We start from the raw sequence: 22,940 nt of genomic DNA, 5'->3' as shown, positions 1-22,940 counted from the left end.
TGTAGACTCCTGGCTGTGGGTGTGGGTGGTTTGTCTTAGGGAGACAAAAAGCAGGGTAATAACACTGAGATGAATGTTGAACTAAAGACCAAACACGGGGAATCTGGTACCCGAATAGTGCTTCATGCAATTCACTGTTCAAAGTATTTCTCGCTGCAGCCAGTGCACCACGACTGGTATATCAAAGGCCGTGGTATGCGTTATCCTGTCTGTATATCTTCTGTTCAAAGCTATCTGGCTATATATTGTTGTACATATTGTTAAGAGACACTGATGACCTGATGGTTTTTGCTTTTACACATGTCCACTAACAACGTAACAATAGGACAATTGCAGGAAAACTATTCCTCGAAACAGACAGGACTTAAGATGCTGCGAGATCAAATTCACGCCATATATTCATTCATGTATACATTCATTTATTCTCGTGCTTCTATCCCACTGAGGTTATAGCACGCTGTCATGGGATCAGCTATCTGGACTGTCTGTCGAAGGCAGTAGGTTAGTTGGCAGTGGTTAGTGAGAGAAGCGTCAGTGTAGTGGTCTTACACCTATCCACTGAGTTGTTTAAACTCGCTGTGGGAGCCGGTACCAAGGTGAGAACCCAGTACCTACCAGCCTTATGTCCGATGGCTTAACCAGTATACCACCGAGGTCGGTCACGCCACATAACATTGAGTTGCTTGGTTATATTATGGGACTGTGGCGAGTTCACGGTTCACTAGAAACACGTGTGACATTTAGTATTAGTGCAGTCAGGCAGAACTCCGGTTAAAGAAAATGGCGGACCTTTCAGATACAGAGTGATAAATGTATAGCGTGATATTTATGTTTATGGTGTATCACATATGCCCGAGGTGTCATGTCTGTGTCGTTTCACATTTTTCAATTTGTAGCAAGGGATCTTTTCTATGCACCATCCCACAGACAGGATAGCACATACCACGGCCTTTTATGTACCAGTCATGGTGCACTGGCTGAAGCGAGAAATAGCCCAATGAGCCCACCGACGGGGATCGATCCTATACCGACCGCGCATCAGACGAGCGCTTTACCACTAGGCTACGTCCCGTCCCCACGTTGATTAAATAATCATGGGCTATTGGATGTCAGACATTTGGTAATTCCGACTCGTCGTCTTCAGAGGAAACCCGCTATATTTTCCCATTAGCAGTAAAGGATCTTTTACATGCACGTTCCCATAAACAGGACAGTATATGCCACGGCATTTGATATACTAGACGTGGGGCCCTAGCTGATACAAGAAAATCTAATGGGCCCGCCGGTTCGATCTTACGGCCCAATCACCTCAGTCGAGCACTTGACCGACTGAGCTAGATCCCTCCCCTCGATCTCTGAAGGCGAACAAGCCAATACGATTGCTAACGAAACGCAGCAGTCAGTCAAGTCGTAAGTGATGTGTTGTGTACAACAGTGGTCTGCTAACCCAGTGATGTACAAGGTCAGATGGTAATACTTGAGTTAAATAAATGACGTGTTCGAAACCCTAGTGGTATATGGACAATTAAACAAGTTACTAAGCTAAGCTAAATAAATGAAGAAAACAACCCGATTTGTCTTGTGTGCAATGTTTATTTGAACATACATTTTTAAAGTCCATTCGTTGTGCATTTATAGAAAGTTAGACGTTAGACAAACAGGTGCTAATAAATCAAGGAAATGGTTTATTTAACGACGCACCACTCGACACATTTTATTTACGGTTATATGGCGTCGGACATATGGTTAAGGACCACACAGATATTAAGGGAGAAAACCCGCTGTTGCCACTTCATGGGCTACTCTTTTTCGATTAGCAGCAAGGGATCTTTTATATGCACCACCCCACACACATGATAGCACATACCACGACCTTTGATGTACCAGTCATGGTGCACTGGCTGAAGCGAGAAATAGCCCAATGGGCCCACTGACGGGGATCGATCCCAAACCAACCGCGCATCAAGTGAGCGATTTATCACTGGGCTACGTCTCGCCCCATAAATCAGTAAACATGTTTAAGTCTATGACTGTAGCTAGCAGAGTGATTCAGATCCTATGTGCTATTTCATGCACGTGTGAAAGTTGGGTGGGGTATGGGGTGGGTGCGGGTGGAGGTTGAACCACACTGCTCCGGAGAAACTTTCTTTCAATTTTTTTTTTTTTTTTACAGGGGAGCATGACCCCGACTCCTAAAGACTTCACTTGCCACAGACTAGATACCCCCACCCCTCGAACTGGCATTTTCATATAAAGCACTCAATACTTATCTCACTACGTCCTCACCTCCCTACCCCACCGCAAATCCTTATTTTCAAATAGCACCGCAGATTATTCAGGTTAGGTTTGGTCAAGTGATGTATTTAAACTAAAAGTCCCGTAAAACACTGCGTATTTTGACCGACAATGACACACATTAGTTCAGGGCACAAATATTCCGGTTGCAGCACAATTACATTACAGCCGATTCGTTGCAGCCGACATACTGGGTCTAGATTCTTTCGTTGCAGCCGACATACTGGGTCTAGATTCTTTCGTTGCAGTCGACTTACCAGGGTCGTACCCTGATCAAAATCCTAGGGGTGTCAGGGCACTACTTTTTATAAACAAATGAAACACTATACAATTAAACCTTGATATGTGTATGCTATTTTCTGGAGTAAAAAAAAAAAAAGTGAAATTCTCAGGAGGCAACTGCCCCTCGCCCCCTCCTCCCCCGCCCCCCGGAGTGTACGGTCCTGCATACCGAGTCTAGATTATTTCGTTGTAGCCGACAAATACTCCTTTTCACCGGAATGATGTCATTTTGTTCGTGAAATAGACACCAATATATGACCGGTATAACTGCTAGTCGCAGACGTAACTTACGATGTTTTGTGAAATTTGCCCCCGGCGCTTATGACCTCGTCCGTCTTCTTGTGTAATGTTTACTTATTCACAAGGTCACAGCTATCGCATACTGGTTTGGCGCTTAGAAAACGTTTAGTTTGAACTCGAGACTTTATCGTCATAGCAACGCCATACAAATTGCATGAGTGTAACGATATTTGAGATTCAGTGTACTCTTAAACGTTTATAGGTACGACTATACCAAATAAAATCCCATAGGCGGCCATGTTAACGTTTGTGTTTAAAAACACTATATGCAATATATCAACCAAACTATGACCCATAAATATCAGTACTACAACCCCTACCTCAAAGTATTAACTGAAGAAAATGGTATCTTTCAGGGCTTATGTTTCGGTATAACTAGATGTTTTTACAAACACGCACAAAATTTGAGTACTTTTTTTTTACAGGTACCTCATACATGTTCCAAGCAAAAGACTACTTGACACAGTGGTACTAGATGAAATAAAATTATTCCAGTCAATATTCCATGTCATTTCATTTCAATGGTGGGTTTTCTACACTTTCGTCAGGTATCACGGTAAATCCTATATGATCCAAGTGGTTAATGATCTGAAAAACAAGAAGAAGAAAACAATAAAACAAATTATCACATATTTTAATATATCCACACTAATATAAAACTTGAAAGATATAGGTAACTGTTGGAGACGGTTATGACACCTTTTTCTTAATTATAATTTTGTTTGCTTTGTTTAACGACACCACTAGAGCAACTGATTAATTAATCATCGGCTATTGGATGTCAAACATTTGGTAATCACTCAATCACTTGAATGGATCCGCTGAGTTGGTCATTGTTCTTAAATATTAAATACATCTAGCATAGTATTTCAAAATGCTGTGAACATTATTATTTCTAAAACCATAATTTCACATTTTGAAGTCACAATGATAAAACATCACGTTGACAAATGGAGCCTCAAATAAAGCTGCACGTGTATATATCAACGAATAGTAGTTAACATATGCAATTTTTTTTAACGTTGAGATATCTTATGAACGTATGCATAACCTTGACGTTGAAACGTCGACAATGGTCATATGTCATCATAGCATATCTACAATTATCTGTACTTATGTCTGCTTAAATCTGGCAGACGTTTTATAAACATATAGTTTTTCACATTTTCCTATGAATTTTGAAAAGTGAAAACAAACTATTTGGTCTCACCTCTTTTTCTGCTTCCTGTCGTCTGTAATCGGGTTTCACAAGTGCTAGAATAGATTATCACAACATTCGTCACTCACAACCCAAAATCAAACAACAAAAAATCACCCTGCCCCCCCCCCCCCCCCCCCTCCCCCAAGTTTTGTTTTCTTTAACGACACCACTAAAGCACATTAATTTATTAATCATCGGCTATTGGATGTTAAACATATGACACAGTAGGAAACCCGCTACATTTTTATATTAGTAACAAGGGATCTTTTATATGCACCATCCCACAAACAGGATAACACATACCACGGCCTTTGATATAGCCTTTGGTGTGCGCTTTACCACTGGACTACGTCCCACACCTCTAAACCCCAAAATTAACAGCCAACAAAAAAAAAAAATGAAACAACGAAACAAACGAAAAAATACAAACAAATCAAACAACAATTAAAAAAAAAATGAAACCTCACATTTTAATAAACATGGTATACAGAGGTATGGCATGGCAAATCTGTTATAGAATATACTAAAATATATGAGCAAAAACCATTTAAACTGACAATATACAGCAGAAAGAACTATTATGGGAGTAAGAGTTACTGACGTATTTTACCTGTCATAACGCCGCCTACAAAAAGAGCTATCGTCAGAAACGTGTTGGCCGCCAATATACTGACTCCATTCATCATCGCTCTCATTCCCAGAGTCAGCACGATGCCAAAGAACTGGAAATATAAAAGGTTTTATACGATATCTTAAAATACAAGAACTGTACACGAAGAACCACTTCAATTTCTGAAGCCCTGGCAACGTGAATAAGGCATAAAACTTTACAAATGTAAAATTATTACAGTCTAAATCTAAAGCAAAAACTGGAGAGAGAGATAAGATTGGAAAGATGGGGGAGAACCACGGGCGGAAACTCCTTCACTGATTTTCAGCACGAATTAAAACGAAAATGTCCGAATCTGGATAACAATATCTATTCATATTATCAGTACTTCCAAACGGCTATGTAGAGTTGGAAACGAATCACTACACATTTTTACGTGCATTTCCACTAATATTGTGAGTAGATTAATGGATACGCATGGTGAAAAGGTTTCAGGCAAATTCATTTTCCCCGAATATCTTCGTCTTTTTTGCCCAAATTTGCTAAAACCTTTGCCACTAGAGCTGGGCGGTATTGACCTAAAGTTTAAAGTAAAGTTTGTTTTATTTAACGACGCCACTAGAGCACACTGATTCTTTATCTTATCATCGGCTATTGGATGTCAAACATATGGTCATTCTGACACTGTTTTTTTTAGAGAAAACCCGCTGTCGCCACATAGGCTACTCTTTTACGACAGGCAGCACGGGATCTTTTATTTGCGCTTCCCACAGGCAGGATAGCGAAAACCATGGTCTTTGGTGAACCAATTATGGATCACTGGTCGGTGCAAGTGGTTTACATCTACCCATTGAGCCTTGCGGAGCACTCACTCAGGGTTTGGAGTCGGTATCTGGATTAAAAATCCCATGCATCGACTGGGATCCGAACCAGTACCTACCAGCCTGTAGACCGATGGCCTAACCACGACGCCACCGAGGCCGGTCATTGAGATTCGGTATCGATATCGGTATTTTTGGGGTGATTTGCATCGGTAGGGTATTCGGTTTTGACACAATACCGATATCGAGCGCTATTTTCGGTATACTCGGCTTTAAATGCATGCCTGAGTTAAGGCTCACCCACTAATTCCATCTAAATACAAATAAATTCCATACACAAGGCTCTCTGATTTATACCAACCCATTTTGCGTTCGTCAGATACATTATTATTGCTTTACTAAATGTCGGGAAATATTTTTCAATACCGAAATTTCGGTATTTTGAAATTTGCTCGGTACGGTAAATCCGTATTGACATAATAACGATACCGAACGGTATATACGGTATACCGACCAGCTCTACTCGCCACCCTGTATCTCGTACGCTTAAGTAACTATGAGTTACAAATTCAGAAGAATGGAGCACAAATATTGTGAATACCATGGCGGAAGCTGTCAAGATGCCAGATGACGTCCCTTCTGATTCCGGGTAAGTAATTTCTGACGCAAACTCATAACCCACAGGAAGGTAGCCAGTCATGAAAAACCTGTAATCAGTAATGACATTACTTATATGTCGACGTTCTCTTGTCTCAAGTAATCAAATAAAGTTATCATGAGCTAGATGTTCAACTACAGTGCATTACTTGCCGTTTTGACACACTATATATATATATTCCTTGTAATCGTAATCGTAATCATGACATTCTTAAGTAATCGTAATCGTAATCGATTACTTTTGTCATGTAATCGCCCCACGTCTGATATATATATATATATAGGGTAAAGTGATCGCAAGTCGTTATTCATTGATCAAGGACGCTTCCCACTAACTTTAGTATAGTAGATCTGAAGAGATTACAATTTAAATGTATTTCTTTATATAACTATACCAGTAGGGGTCAGAATTGGTTAAGTAGTTTTGCAGAAGAAGTTGGTGACGTAACAGTTTAACTGCAACATTAATGTCATTCAGAAATTAGATAAACCGTTTATAGACCTTTACATCAAGACTTTGGTTATAGCATTTGTGGAAATAGAGACGACTTTCTTTTAATTGGCTTATTTTTCTCTTTTGGTCCCCACTCCTCAGGCCACTGGGGATCAAACAAAATGTGCTTAGAATTAGTGAAGTGTGTTTCGAAAAGAAGTTGAAGAAATTACAGTTAAAATGCATTTCTCTAGATACAACTATACTAAACTTCACCCCCACCCCAGGGACAAACAAGGCACCCAACATTAAAGGGACATTCCTGAGTTTGCTGCACTTTCTAAGATATTATCGACTAACACAGACTTTGTAACGATTGTAATTACATATCAAATATGTTTTTCTGCATAAAATATAAGTGGCTGTATATTAAACGTGTTTCTGATCGTTCTAATATTTGTAATAGGTTACATTTCATTTTATTTCCTAAAATATAGTTTTTTCGTACGTACGAAATTATTTGAAGACAAAATCCAGTTTGGGCTTCTTACAAATATTACGACGACCAGAAACACATTGAATATACAGACACTGATATTCTAAACAAGAAAATATATTTAATATGTAAGATTAATCGTAGAAATATTTTATTAGTCAAAAACATCTTACTATGCAGCAAACTCAGGAATGTCCCTTTAATGACATTAATCTATTAATCTATTAAGACTACTCAGTTATATCATTTCGGGAAGTAAAGTAGATTTCATTTTAAATTGGCTTAATTTTGTCTTGTCTCTGGGGTGGTGGTGGGGGTGTCACAATGATCAAATATGTTTCTCCATATACCAAGGGAGCTGCCCATAAAATGTGGTTGCACTTGGTTAAGTGGTTCTGGAAAAGAAGTAAAAAATGTGAAACATTTACACACGACTGACGACTCACGACAACGGACGAAATGGGATTGCCAAAGGTCACTGGGCTATTTAAGTGATAAGTGACATCGTGACCTGATAACAGTTTCAGTGACGCCACAACACAGTATACATTTATCGTCAGTTCTAGAGTAAACAATGACAGCTGTACTTGAGACAAAGTTGTATATAATCTGACTGTAATATGCATAGGCGTACTGGCTGACATTTTTGTAGGGGAGCAGACTGGCTTTTGCCCGAATTAAATGAAAATGCCCGAATCGGGATAACAACATTGATTTAATATTAGCATTACTACCAAACAGCTATATAGGGTTGCAAACGAATCAGTAAGCATTTTTACATGGATTACAAATACGTTTGAGTGTAGACTGATGGAAATGCATGGTAAAAAGGTCTCAGGTTAACACATTTTTCCAGAATATATGTATAATTTTTGCCCGAATTTGCGGTTTTGCTCCAGCACTGGAGGGAGGGAGCGGCAACCCCCCCCCCCCCCCCCCCCACCACCACCACCACCACCACCACCACCCACAATGCTCCCCTGCCTCGTACGCTTATGGTAATAGGAGCTCCGATTCACATTTCCCCCCAGTAACTCCTGTTTGGCTGTTTTCAATAAAACACATACTGAACACTAAAAGAAACGCAAATCAAAGTTATGGTCAGTTTGTAATTATAATAAATTTGCTTGATTACAGACACTAAATTATTCTGTAAAATGATAAACGCTATATCGGTCTGCAATTCTCCTGGGCTGCGTTCGACGAAGCAATCTTAGTACTAAGATCAGCTTAAGTGCATAACTACCTTATGCACTAAACGTGATCGTAGCGCTAAGATAACTTCGTGGAACGGGACCCAGACTGAATCTCAGTATGTGTTAATATCTTGTTAAAAAAAAAAACGGACTTTAATATTACAGCTGAAATTTATATTCGCATTTTGTTTTTTTAGTTCAGTACAGTTCAAGAAATAAACTAAATACTGACCTACCGATTCATTATTAAACTACTACAAGTGAGTTAGGCAATAGCAAATCAAAACAGTTCCCTGATCATACGTAATATTAAAAGTGATTTGGTTTGTAATTATTACCCAAGAAACCCGGCCGTCAGAAATACTAGCCAAATGTGACCGAGGTTGAAGTAGAGAATAACGGTGAAGGCCAGCATTCCGGCCCACGCCAGGAAGTATATAGCTGTGGACGTAGATCTGAAACGAAAACACAATACAAAATCAACATATTGTATTTTCTAGTCATATTAATTATACCTGTCAACCATGCACTAAAATTGGTTATTGTTGAAGGGGAGGACAAGTCAAAATATAAGCCTTATGTATTGGAAGGAAATGGTTTAATTAACAACACACTCATCACATTTTATTTACGGTTATATGGCGTCAGACATATGGTTAAGGACCACACAGATACTGAGAGAAGAAACCCACTGTCGCCACTTCATGGGCTACTCTTTTCGATTAGCAGCAAGGGCTATTTTATATGCACCATCCCACAGACAGGATAGCACATACCATGGCCTTTGATGTACCAGTTGTGGTGCACTGGTTGGAGCGTGAAATAGCCCAATGGGCCCACTGACGGGAAACGAGTAAGCATCAAGCGAGCGCTTTACCACTGGGCTACATCCCGTCCCGCTAGACTGGTTTAACAGTAAACCAAATGACCACGTCGGGAACCAATGAAATAGTTTGGGAACGTTAGCAAAACGTTCGCTGTCTGAACTTGGTGCTGATGCTATAGTTGCTATAGTAGCTACAAGCTTGCGACGGTCGCGGCTAAACGAGTTGCCGTGTGAAACCGTTTATACTACGAGTGTGTTTTCAATCGTACATCACGAGCGAAAACGAGTGATGTACGATTGAAAACACACGAGTGTCTCCCTTGGCTCCTAAAACCATGGGATAGATGTAAGAAGTGTTGTTCTCTGTCAAGTTATAATCAAGCTAAGGTTATTTCCTTGATTTGGCCATCATCATGGCCGCCATCTTGGATTTTTCAAATTCCTCAAGGGTGCGTATCTATTACACACACACACGCACACACGCACACACGCACGCACACACACACAGACAGACATACACACACACACGTACATACACACGTACATACATATACGTTGTGTGTGCATTTATATAAGATATATATATATGTGTGTGTGTGTGTGTGTGTGTGTGTGTGTGTGTGTGTGTATATATCAATGTGACTTTCTTATAGGTACGTGTTCTGTCCAACCAAATCCCGGCGACCACTGCGCCACATATACCAGTTAGTACTATCGTCAGTCCGATCAACCCAACACTCTGTTCCTCTCCCTGTAAGCATATAATTAAAATATACTAATTAAAACACTGAAATATAAGTAGATGAAAAAGGTAATATTTAAAATATAAATAGAAAATAAATTAATTTTCTACGGAAATTCGCCTAAACCACGAACCGCCGCTACCTTCACTTACTTCACATTAGTGCTATATTGGCACCCCACCATTATAGCCTAAAACAAAACGTTAACTACGGTCTTGACATTCAAATATTACAATAGCTATAAGTCGGACTACATACTTGGATATTTTTATAAAAAATTAAAGTCAAATGCACATACTTTGTCCATTACAAGTTTAAAACATTCTAGTAAATTGTGAGCTCTTATGCCAATTAGTCTGATGATTTAATATTTATTCTTACACACCAGTTGGTGAGAACACCATGCGTTATTATGATAACACATACTCTGTTTATACACGTGCGTGTGTTAACAATTTCAAGAAATATCACTGGCTGCTCATAGGTGATGACCAGGTCACCAATGCCATATATTCAATGATAAACAACATGATGGAAATCGATCAGACTGTGACGTATAGTTAACCTGACAATCATGTGTCTGTGACGCGTAAGTCGAAAAATATGTTAAAATTTAAACTAGTATACACATACACACTACGCGTACGCGTGTACATATACAGACATATACAGACACACGTGCACACGTGGCTTACCTGGAAATAAAACAACACCATAGGATTGAGTAGAATGGAAATTGCGTAAAACGCACCTGTATTGATACCTGCAAAAATGTTCAAACTGAATTAATGTTATAGGAAAATATGTAGACAATGACAGAAGTGGGGTAGGGTGATGGGTCAGGCCGAAGGTTTTAAAAGAGGTAGACAGAAAATCACTAAATTGATCCACGTAATATACCGTAATGATGCATTTTTCATGCAGTTTCTATTTTTAGCCAGATAATCTTAGATTAACCATTGTTTACGCCTAGTGGTAGCACATAACGATTTTAATATTTTTGAGATAATAATTAATTAATTGTTATCGAGAATATTTGTTTCTTACAAATGTAAAAATAGCTAAATATGGCACTTGAAGCTGTTTTTATGGACCTTTTTGTGAGTTATTAGATCAGCTGAGGGCATCATCAAAAGTTTCAACATTTGTTTTGTTCAACGACACTAGAACACACTGATTTATTAATCATCGGCTATTGGATGTCAAACATTTGGTAATTTGATATTATAGTCTTAGAGAGGAAACTCGCTCTACATTTTCCATTAGTAGGGCATCATCAAAACAACCACCTGCTTGTAATGTACCATTATCGATATAGTTGATTATATAGGTTTTAAAACATAACAGTGTATCGAAGAAATATGCTTTACTTGCATATAAAGGACTATTTCACATAACATAACATAACATAACATAACATAACATAACACAACAACATAACACAACATAACATAACAGTGCATCCAAGAAATATGCTTTACATATTCAGAACTATTTCGACTCCAAAAGTAAAGTAAAGTTTGTTTTATTTAACGACGCCACTAGAGCACATTGATTTTTAATCTTATCATCGGCTATTGGACGTCAAACATATGGTCATTCTGATACTGTTTTTTTTTTTTAGAGGAAACCCGCTGTCGCCACATAGGCTACTCTTTTACGATAGGCAGCAAGGGATCTTTTATTTGCGCTTCCCACAGGCAGGATAGCACAAACCATGGCCTTTGTTGAACCAGTTATGGATCGCTGGTCGATGCAAGTGGTTTACACCTACCCATTGAGCCTTGAGGAGCACTCACTCAGGGTTTGGAGTCGGTATATGGATTAAAAATCCCATGCCTCGACTGGGATCTGAACCCAATATCTACCAGCCTGTAGTCAGATGGCGTAACCACTGCGCCACCGAGGCCGGTCTCGACTTCAAAAGGCAGACTTACCATATGATATAGCGATTAAAACAAATCCTGGGTTCGACACAAGCCGTTTCAGAGACATTAAATAATTGTTTTGCACCAGAACCTGTTTCGCCAATTTCTGAGCTCGGCTGGGAGGAAGTGGCGGTTCTTTCTGGTACACTGTAATAAAGGTATAATGAACAAAAAAGTTATTAATAATTTATAATTAGTATCTTTATTAAGCTGAGAGATTATAACTAATACTTCTGTGGGAAGTGGGACGGAAGTGTCAACAAGGGAAGTGGGACGGAAGTGTGAACAAGAACCAATCACGAAAGGCATCACAGATGCTGATTGTTTGTACTTTGAAACTTTATTCACTAAACTTAGGCATTCAGTAATTACTGTATAATGAATATTTACAGTGACCAGATGACAACAGGCGTTCTTCATAAAATATATACAGACATAATTCAAAATATCAATTATTATTGGAAGTAAATTTTAACGTAGAGATGAATTGTACTTGTAGAATACAGGAAATTGCATTTCAAGACATCTAGTTTTCAAAATTATACGGCGGAGCATATTCCCGACCCCTAGAATTTTGTTTTGTTCTCTCAATCTGAGTCAGCTCCCCTCCATGTCTACTTGCTTCCACCGTGCCTGACTACTTTAAAAGAAGACAAAGAGGAGGAGATTGATAGTTGTAAGATGTGTATGTAGTAGTATTTAGTGATACTGGAGATGAGTTTCTGTGGTTTGCTGAATTTAACTGTAATTTAAGAAATGAATTTCGAATTTGTTTTGGTGTGTGCTTATGCTATTACAATGAAACATTTCTCGAATGGTCAGCTACTAGTAATGCATCATTAAAGGGACAGACCCTGGTTTTTAAACACTAAGGCATATGTTTCACTATTAGAGCCAGTTATGATCACTTAAATCAAACATTACTTATATTTTATAGTTTAGATTATCCATTTCCCTACAACCGAAATGTTTCCGGTCATCCTGGTGTTTCTAATACCACAAATGCATTTTTTTTCATATTTTTAAAAACGCACGTGCGTCTGAGAAGTAACGGTGATGGAGTCGTGTTTTAGTCTATTTTTAAGGGTATTTCAAAGTCACAGACTCTTGTTTCACTCTGTTATATCCAAATTTGTTACTGGTTTGTAAATCAACCAAACTTAGTGTCCATTTTTATGGGCTGAAACTAGAGTCTAGGTGAAAAATATGCCTTAGTGTTTAAAAACTAGGGTCTGTCCCTTTAAGCATATAGGATCTCAGTAATTGAAAAAAAAAAAAAATATTTGTTATACAACACCTCACAGACTTACCTATTAGCATTAGTAATAAGATCACCGTGCATACGACAGCACCGCCGTAAAACATGACGGAGAGACCGCCACTGACCACGTCCAGGTGCTGCGAGTTGGGCACAAGGAGGGGCGGCAACAAGAAACCAATAGCCACCCCAACCTGTCGGAAATAATGGAAAGGAAAGTTAAATTCTGTTTGGTTTAACGACAGCACTAAAACACATTGATTAATAAACCAACAGCTATTGGATGTCACCCATATGGTAACTGGCACACGTGTAGCCTTCAGGGCCTCGTTCCACAAAGCGCTAAGATCACCTTAAGTGCATATGCTAGCTGTGCAGTTACGGTGATCTTAGGGCTAAGATCGCTTCGTGGAACGGGGCCCAGGATGCCAGAGATTAAGCCCGTGATGGACGTGCCTGAAACCTCCGTGGTATAGGGGCACGTATATAGGTAGTACTAAACATTTTTTTTTTCTCTCACTAGGTACTAAACATCAGTTAGTCCCACTGCCTTGGGAAAACAGCTCAAAAAGTTGAGGTGTGTGCCCAGAACAACGTATTTGAACCTTAATATATAGTATACACACATCACGATGACATCAACGAATGTGCGAAACAATTGATCCACCCGTATAACCATTGGTAATCTTTAAATATTTTTAAAGAATACATTTAATCGAATAGTATTGATCCCACCGCTTCACGATTATTATCATCATCATTTACCTGGTTTCCGAACACTCCTATTGATGTTGCCGTGGAGACCTCTTTGGGACCAAACCACACTGCCGCCAGCCGGGGCGGAATGCTGACGACAAACACTTCCGCTACTGCGCAGACGATCTGTCCTATCATCAACACAGCAAACCGATCGGTCCCCAGACTTGCGCACTTGAGCCACGCGCCTACCGCGTTCAGCACGGTCCCAACAACGTTATTCACCTTCAGCCCCTTCTTGTCGAGGAGCCACATGGCAGGAAAGATGAAAGGAACGTAGCAGACGAGGTAGCTAAGCGACAGCCAATCAATGACCGTGTCCTGTTGGAAGCGATCCTCGGGGAGGCTGGAATTGTAGTAGCTGACGATGATGTTTCCGATGATGCCCAGGTGGATCCACTGGTAGGCGCTGCTCAAAGAAAACAAGGAGAATATGGCCAGCATCAGCCATCGCCTCTTGTATAACCGGACGGTCTCCGACGTGTCGATGGTGAGAACAGGTTTCTTCTCTTCATCCTGGTACTCATCCTGATCCACCGGTTCTGATTTCTTGTTCTCCGAAAAACAATAGTTATATTTGTGTTAAAGGCATATTGTCACAGACCACTGACCTATTTAATGGTCTAACAAAGTATTACCTGAACAAACATAATTTGATTTGTCCCTAAATGTACTTTATTCAACAATCTTCATAACCACCATACTCTATTTATTAATGATATTTTGTAAAAATAATTGAATTATGGCAATGGTCCATAATTCAAAAACTAAAATTGCCGAGAGGGTTGACATGGTTCAGTTAAGGTGATGCAATAGCTAGCTTTTGTTTGCAACAATTAATGTAATTTTTAGTTATCTATTTTTGAGAAATAAGGTCCTTAAATCCGTGACAGTATGCCTTTAAGAAGCCACCATAGGTACATTACAATAACTTAGCTATTAAGGGAGCTTTAATTAGTTAACGACACTTCAACATGTTTTATGATAAGACAATTTGGTATGCAACATCTATGGTTATTTTAATACTTGGTCTAGAGTGGGGACGGGATTTAGCTCAGTCGGTTGAGTGCTCGCTTGAGGTGCTTGCGTCGTAGGATCGAACAACCTCGGTTGATCCATTCAGCTGACTGTTTTTTTCTCGTTCCAACCAGTGCACCACAACTGGAGAAAGGCCGTAGTATGTATTTTCCTGTCTGTGGGAAAGTGCATATAAAAGATCCCTTGCTGCATTAGAAAACATGTCAGGGGTTTCCTCTGATGACTACGTTTCAGAATTACTAAATGTTTGGCATTCAATAGCCGATTATTAATTAATCGATGTGCTCCAAACGTTTTTGGTCTTGAGTGAGAAGTAGACACCACTGCCGCCACTTAAGTTACTCTCATCCTCGTGGGATCTATTAGATCAACTTTTCCATAGACAGCACAGTACATACCACGGTTTTTGGTGTACCAGTCACGGAGCACTGATTGGAGCACAAAATCTGGACCACAAAACTGTTATCCGCTATCAAGACCGTCGAATGGGCATTTGGCAAAATAATGGCTGATTCCATGGATCGCTGTCTAGTGTCTCGTCAATAGGAGAACAGCACTCCCGAGGAAATCCTTTACTGGACAATACATACTTCTCGCTCCGCCACAAAGAGGACTACCACTCCAAAGGAACGGTCCATTGGTGTGTTTGATCGGTCCTATGACCCACTGCACTTCAGTCGAGCGCTCTACTACTGAGGAGGGCGGGACGTAGCCCAGTGGTAAAGCGCACGCCCTATGCGCGGTCGGTGTAGGATCGATCCCCGTCGGTGGGCCCATTGGGCTATTTCTTGTTCCAGCCAATGCACCACTACTGGTATATCAAAGGCCGTGGTATGTGCTATCCTGTCTATGGGGTGGTGCATACAAAAGATCTATTGCTACTAATGAAAAAATGTAGCGGATTTCCTCGCTATGACTGTGTCAAAATGATCATGTTTGACATCCAATAGGCAATGATTAATAAAGCAATGTGCTCTAGTGGTGTCGTTAAACGAAACAAACTTTTTTTCTACCATTGAGCTACGTCCCGCTCTTACTCGGCATATTAATTAATTAATTAATTAATTTCAACTTATTTTCGAGCTTATAGGTAGTACTAAACCAAATAACTTCCGGCTTGGTCAAAGTACGAGGTGAACTTTTGATAGAGAAGTGAACACCACAAGTCCTGTGATTGGTTATAAATGTGAGTGTGTTGGTTGTAAAAAATAATAGTTTCATCTGGATAAAAAAAATATGCAATTTTATTTCATCTAGTACCAATGTGTCAAGTAGCCTTGTGCTTGAAACATGTATGGGGTACCTGTAAAAACTAACTTGTTTTAGCATGGTGCAGCACCATGCCTCAATAGTCTAGTGCCATATTGCCTTAATCAGCACCAGTAATTAATTATAAAATTGCCTTTATAAAACACCCAAAAAGGTATTATTAATTAATAAAATATGCCTTTTATATCTTTTTGCCATTCATTTATTAAAGCAAGCACATAAATTGCTTTAATCTTTATTTCAATTAATTTTTGTGTATTTTTAATGAAATACAAGTGCCCCGAAAATGGTGAAAATGCCCCAAAAGTGTTTGGTCTACCATGCCTTGCCAAATTACTAGGGAAATCACTACGCAGTGACATAATAATAGATTTATTATTTAGATTCAGTAGTGCAACTAGCCTTGACGTTTTTAAGTATGGGCAAGATATTTATTTTGGAGGAGGAAGGGGCCAGACCTATTTTGAATGTGAGGATTGGTGGGGCAGTGGTGTTGGTGGATGTTATCCCGGGGTCTGTGGCCAAAGACGCTGTTCACGTTAGACAACTTTACACAAATATATCCTGCCCTTAAAGGCATATTGTCACAGACCACTGACCTATTTAATTAATGGCCTAACAAAGTATTATCTGAACAAAAATAATTCGATTTGTCCCTAAATGTACTTTATTCAGCCATCTTCATAACCACCATACTCCATTTATTAATGATATTTTGTAAAAATATTTGAATTATGGCAAAGGTCCATAATTCAAAAACTAAAACTGCCGAGAGGGTTGGCATGGATTTCACTCCATCATCGTTCAGTTACGGTGATGCGATAGCTAGATTTGGTTTCCAACGATTAATGTAATTTTTATTTATTATCCATTTTTAGAGAAATAAGGTCCTTAAATCTATGACAGTATGCCTTTAAACCTAACAATAATGCTAGAATAACATCTTTCAAAAGAAAAATATTACCTAATTACAAACTTTACAGAAACTTCCAGGAATTTACTGGCCAGATGAAATAACATTTTATCACAACAAACACTCTCACTTCATTTCAACTTATTTTCGTGCTTGTATCCAATTACGGTTCAAGCATGCTGTCCTAAGCACAAACCTCAGCTATCTGGGCTGTCTGTCCAGGACAGTGGGTTAGTTGTTAATTGTTAGTGAGAGAGAAGAGGGTGTAGTGGCCTTACACCTACCCACTGCGTTGTTAAAACTCGCTCTGGGTGGGAGCCGGTACCGTGCTGCGAACCCTGTACCTACCAAGCTTCTGTCCGATGGCTTAACCAGGACACCACCGAGGCCGGTAAGCACTTTCACGTTTATTACCATTGACAGGACTGGTAGCTCAACTGTGGGATGAAAAGTTGGATGCACCTCGAACTTTGACCTACTCGATAATATTTGGTGTACGGCTGCCTATAGGTGTGATAATTCTACAATGATTATAAAGCAGCACATACCTGACCAGTGATCACCATGTCCACAATAAATGCACGAATTATATAGAGGATATAATGAGTGTTCATCACCTGTAGGCGAGATACATAGAGCGGGGGAAATGTGATAAATCTAGGCATGAACGTCGTAAAAAAAACCTTGTCGTGAATATGGACCTCGTTATGCTGTGCCTTGTAGGTCATAAATATTCTTCCGATCGACGATAAAATGTGACATAAAACCAGGCCTCTGAAAATTGCGAGAACGATCGTTTCGTTCGCGCGTTGCTCACGCAAATCTAATTTTACGTAACCAATTTTTGGTTCGCGTAAAATTTGGAGCTCCATAATTTTACTTGGATATAACAGGTTACGCAAAAAGGAAATGGGTTACCTGGATTTATTTCTTCGTAACCGATAAATGGGTCACGCAGATTTTGAAATCTGAGGTCTGAAAACTATATTTTTTAAAACTACAAAACGATTATATTTTCACATCTAGCATTATATTTTATACATTTAAAATCGTAATCACACAATGCACATAATCCTCCCATTGCTTGTAATATGCAAGGTAACATGGTAAGTGCACACACCAGAGCTGGATCCAGGATGTTATAAAGGTGGTCACAAAATTCTAAGAAGGGAAATTTGAATTTGTCGTAGGTAAATGAGCCGAACTACTGCCAAAAGCAATGAAATGAGTGGGGTGCGTGCGAGGGGTGCCCCCCCCCCCCCCTGGAAATTGTTGAAATAAAGATGTTCATAGACGTGTTTTCAGGGCAATGTAGTGTTGAGGATGATAAATTTGTTTTAAAACATTAAACAGGACACTTCAAACTGGCGGGGGGGGGGGGGGGGCATGGGACACTTGACACCCCTATAGCTCAGCCATGTGACGTGACATTCAAACTGACATCACATTGTGTTATCTGCAAAAGATAAATTTAGAAGCACTGTCCTAGTTATTAGTGTGAAATATGGGGCACATGCGAGTGGGGCACATGCACATGCAAAAATATCCCCCTCCCCCTCCAAGGGCTATTTCAGAATTGATTGCAAGAGGGAGGCATTTGTGCATACCCACGGCCGAACAAATAAAATTTTATTTAAACTATGTATACATTAAAGAAACCCAACAACACCCAATTGTATAAGAATTACCAGACATAAGCTAACCAGGGCCGTAGAAAACCAGGGGGAGGGAGGGGGGGTGGGGTGGGGGGGGGGGGGGGGGGGTTGTGCCCTCCATTCGAGGACAAAAATGTTTTTGTCCTACTCTATAAATAAAGCTAAAAATATGGCTTGTGCACCTCTCTATGGAGTGTGACCTCCCACTATAGTTTGAGCCCCCCCACTAGAGGTTGTACTTCCCCGCCCCGCCCCCCCCCCCCCCCACCTCCAGATATAGTTCTACGGACCTGCTAGTACATGTGTTTGTGATGCTATCCAAGCGTGATAAATTCTGCAAACAGCTGGCTTTGCACACGATCCTCCAGGTTTTATAAAGCCCCGAAAAACCAGTTTTAAGATGTGTAACTCAGTTTATTTAACAATGACCTGTATGTCAGTGATATGTATGTAATACTGTGATAGGCTATATTTATGAATGGCATTTTTATAAGCATTGTAATGTAAAATCAATCTCCACTCTTTTCCGCCATTAAAGTATCAGTGCATTATATTTATATAATAACATTTACGGGTACTGTGGAGGTCACGTGGGTGTCTTCCCCTCCCCCATTTCCCACTCGTTTGAAGTACTCCTTTTAATGTTTAAATTTTAAAAATTCATCATCTACAATATGCAACATTAAACTTCCCCGATAACGCGTTTCTGATCATTTTTATTTTAAAATATTTTGGGAAGCATGACCTACCCCACCCCCCCCCCCCCACCCCAAACACCCACACCCACCAAGCCCTTCTACAGATCTCACTCCACTGGGGAGCTGAGTTCATTTCGCTTGAACACATTCAAATTGCCTTTCCCCCGAATTTTGTTACCGTCCCCCGTTACAAATTCTTGGACTTACCCATTCCATGGAGGAGTGTTCAGTTTCAAAGAATGATTTCAGGGAATCTCGGAAGTGTGCCACGGGTCAACAACCAACCATCAAGGAAGAGACAGCGTCGCCGGTCACACCAGCACCGACAGCAACACCAGCCACGGCAACAGTGGGTAGAGAATCTGTATGAAATATATGTGATATACACAGAGAGACACCGTCTCAAGAATGAGATCAGTCTGCTTTCACGGCACGCAGTGATCTGGTCAGGGTTTTACTATAATGGATTACTGAAAATCGATGAGATCTAGAATCAGACGTAGCAGACGCAACAGAACGCCCTGGGCCCGTCTGCTAGACGTTCACTCACACGCCTGTACAGGAGAGAAAGATCGACCTAAAAGCAATAACAGAGTAAATCTGTGCCATTTCTTAAAATAAACTCTTTACTGTACTTTAGATAACGTTCACGTGTGTGTCGTGACTGGGTTAAATTTTTCTTAACAGCAGTATTATGAGCTCACTTGGTGTGTCGGATACGGACGCATGATACGAATACATAACCAGAAAATATTGTGTAAATGAACATAACCTAGTTTAAGCGAGCAATCGCGACTCAAATAGCGGGGGCGTGCGCAGGAAATTTTGCAGGGGGGGGGGGGGGGTCGAGGTATCTGGCGAAGCCCGACACCGCGAGCGCCGCAGGCGCGAAGCCCGCGGTGGGGGTCTGGGGGGCCCTCCCCCCCGAAAATTTTGAAAAATTGACCCCTTCTAGGGCTATTCTGAGGTGTTTTCTGCTGGCTAGCCGAGCTGCTTTCTGACCACATTCACAGGAATGTAAAAAATCGGGATTTGAAAAAATAATTCTGTGTAATTTTACGTAATATATAAAAAAAATTCTTCACATCTGATAACCAGTGATTGTACCAACCATTAAAAAAACAGAAAACAAAAAGAAAACAAAAAAGATAAAAAGAAAAGGAAACAGTAGGTAAATGGGAGGTAGAACGCCAAACTCTTAATGAGATGTGAAATAAATGTATGTGAGAAATGCTTGTTTAAAGAGACATTCCTGAGTTTGGTGCAATGTTTAAGATGTTATCGACTAAAAGAGACTTTTTAACGATTGCAATTAAATATCAAATATATTTTTCTGCATAAAATATTAGTGGCTGTATGTTAAACATTTTCTGATCGTTCTAATATTTGTACTGGCTTAAATTTAGTTTTATTTCCGAAAATAATTTTTTTTTTCGTACGTACGAAATTATTTGAAGACGAAATCCATTTTGGGCTTCTTACAAATATTAAGACGACCAGAAATACATTAGATATACAGACACTGATATTCTAAACAAGAAAATATATTTAATATGTAAGTTTAATCGTAGAACTATTTTATTAGTCGGAAACATCTAACAATGCAGCAAACTCAGGAATGTCCCTTTAAAGACACAACCACACTATTTCTTCATTTTCTCCAGTACTGCAATTGTAATGAAATATTACCTATTATAATAACATGTTATAGTATACTGAACACATGAGAAATCTATCTATCTATTCATCCATCCATCCATTGATGTATGAATATCTATATATTGTATGTATGTCGAGATTGACTGTTACACACATAGATATTAACGCACTGGCGCAGGGGATAATTAAATCCTTTCTGGCCTCACAAATTGTCCCATGCCGTTGCTGGGACTCGAGCCTTTGACACCGAATCGCCCGCAAATCGTGACTAACCACGATGCGTTATGAGCTATCCAGACATCAATTTCCAGGAACCTGTCGGCTTTTTTTTCAATTACATTCACCATCCATGGGTCCACATAAAATGCTATGTATATACTCTTTCAAATTACATATTAGTTGGGGGGGGGGGGGGGGGGGGGGGTGTGTGTGTGTGTGTGTGTGTGTGTGTGTGTGTGTGTGTGTAGGAATTCGGGAAAAAAGAGAGAAACTAATGCATTAAAAAAAAATTTTAGGGTCGTCTGTTTTTTACTAGGTAATGTCGCGTTCCAGAAAAAATACAAGTCTTATTTTTAGGTCTAAATTATTATATCAAATATATGACTCATTGATCTGACAATATGAAGTATACTCAGGTGTCCGGGGCTAGATTAGTAATAAACAATGGAGTTATGGAGGTTTGTGTGGACAGTTCCAATTATACATTTGTACCATTTTTCTGATGATGGAAAGAAAGAGAACGTGTGTGTGTACATACTTATAGATACATATATACACGCATATATATGCATACAAAAATACACATACATGCATACACCAAAAAACAAACATGCGCGCGCGCGCGCACACACACACACACACACACACAAGCGCGCGCTCTGATACACACACACACTCTGATACACACACGTGTGTGTGTGTGTGTGTGTATGTGTGCGTGTGTGTGTGTGTGTGTGTGTGTGTGTGTGTGTGTGTGTTTTCGCATCTTTCATTTTATAACAGATCGTGTTGAGTTGCAGAAATTTTATATTTCAGTCAATGAACAAAAATTGCCAAAACACTAACTGCAGTACTACAGATCGCGTGATATTATCTGCATCAAGGATACAACATTTTGAAATTTTTATAACAGATAGCGGCAGCAACAGCAACGCTAAATGTAGTTACTGCCGATAGCGTTGTTACTGCAGATCGCTGTCGCTCAACTCTCATTTAATTAAACAAAACAACAATATAATTAAAATTAGCTCCACTGAATAGAACAGAACAGAACAGAACAGAACATTATTTCACTCAGGCCGCTATTCAGCGGCATATGAGGTACATTAACAATAATTATATGACAGTGACAAGATGGGGTTTACAGGAGAAAATTTATATGTACAAAATCAAAACAAAATATTTCTAATAATAATAATAATACAAAATGAAATATACTTCTAATAGTAATAATCTATATATATGCAAACACGGGTAGTAATAGTCGGAATAAAACAGCATAAGCTTGCGAGACAATTCTTTTTAAGGTTTACCGAATTTATCCGTAACTTCTTTTATTAATTTGCACAATTTTTTTAGAACTTATTTTGTCATTTGTCATTAGTTGCTTCAATTTCAGAATACTGGATTTGTTATAATAATATGGCTTTAACAATTTTTTGCGGGAGTTATTAAAGAAAGGGCATGTAAGTAGATAATGAACTTCGTCTCCGATGTCATTTTTGTTACATAGTGTACATAGTCTGCTTTCATCTGGGGTGGTGTTCCATAGTCCTGTTTCGATTGGTAAGTAATGGTGTGATATTTGTGGTAATTTTATAATATATTTTTCTAATGTTAGATATTCTTTAAATGTGGTGTACATTTTACCCCTTGATGATGAAGCTATGTCGCTATTCCATCGTTG

General features: G+C 39.4%; 1 protein-coding gene across 1 annotated transcript; it reads right to left on the bottom strand.

Moving 5' to 3' along the window:
• Nucleotides 1-2,088: 2,088 nt before the first annotated feature.
• LOC121370934 (feline leukemia virus subgroup C receptor-related protein 2-like) lies at nucleotides 2,089-19,996 on the bottom strand. Its single transcript, XM_041496479.1, has 11 exons — nucleotides 19,583-19,996; nucleotides 13,812-14,357; nucleotides 13,099-13,240; nucleotides 11,798-11,935; nucleotides 10,556-10,623; nucleotides 9,765-9,868; nucleotides 8,630-8,746; nucleotides 6,111-6,216; nucleotides 4,689-4,800; nucleotides 4,088-4,131; nucleotides 2,089-3,465 (listed from the first exon to the last, which is right to left on the bottom strand). The coding sequence occupies exons 1-11, from the start codon at nucleotides 19,589-19,591 to the stop codon at nucleotides 3,391-3,393; spliced, it is 1,461 nt and encodes a 486-aa protein (XP_041352413.1). The 5' UTR covers nucleotides 19,592-19,996; the 3' UTR covers nucleotides 2,089-3,390.
• Nucleotides 19,997-22,940: the final 2,944 nt, after the last annotated feature.

Source organism: Gigantopelta aegis, chromosome 4 (genome assembly GCF_016097555.1).
Source record: "Gigantopelta aegis isolate Gae_Host chromosome 4, Gae_host_genome, whole genome shotgun sequence".
Classification (NCBI taxonomy): domain Eukaryota; kingdom Metazoa; phylum Mollusca; class Gastropoda; order Neomphalida; family Peltospiridae; genus Gigantopelta; species Gigantopelta aegis.
This window is presented reverse-complemented; position numbering and strand designations above follow the sequence as displayed.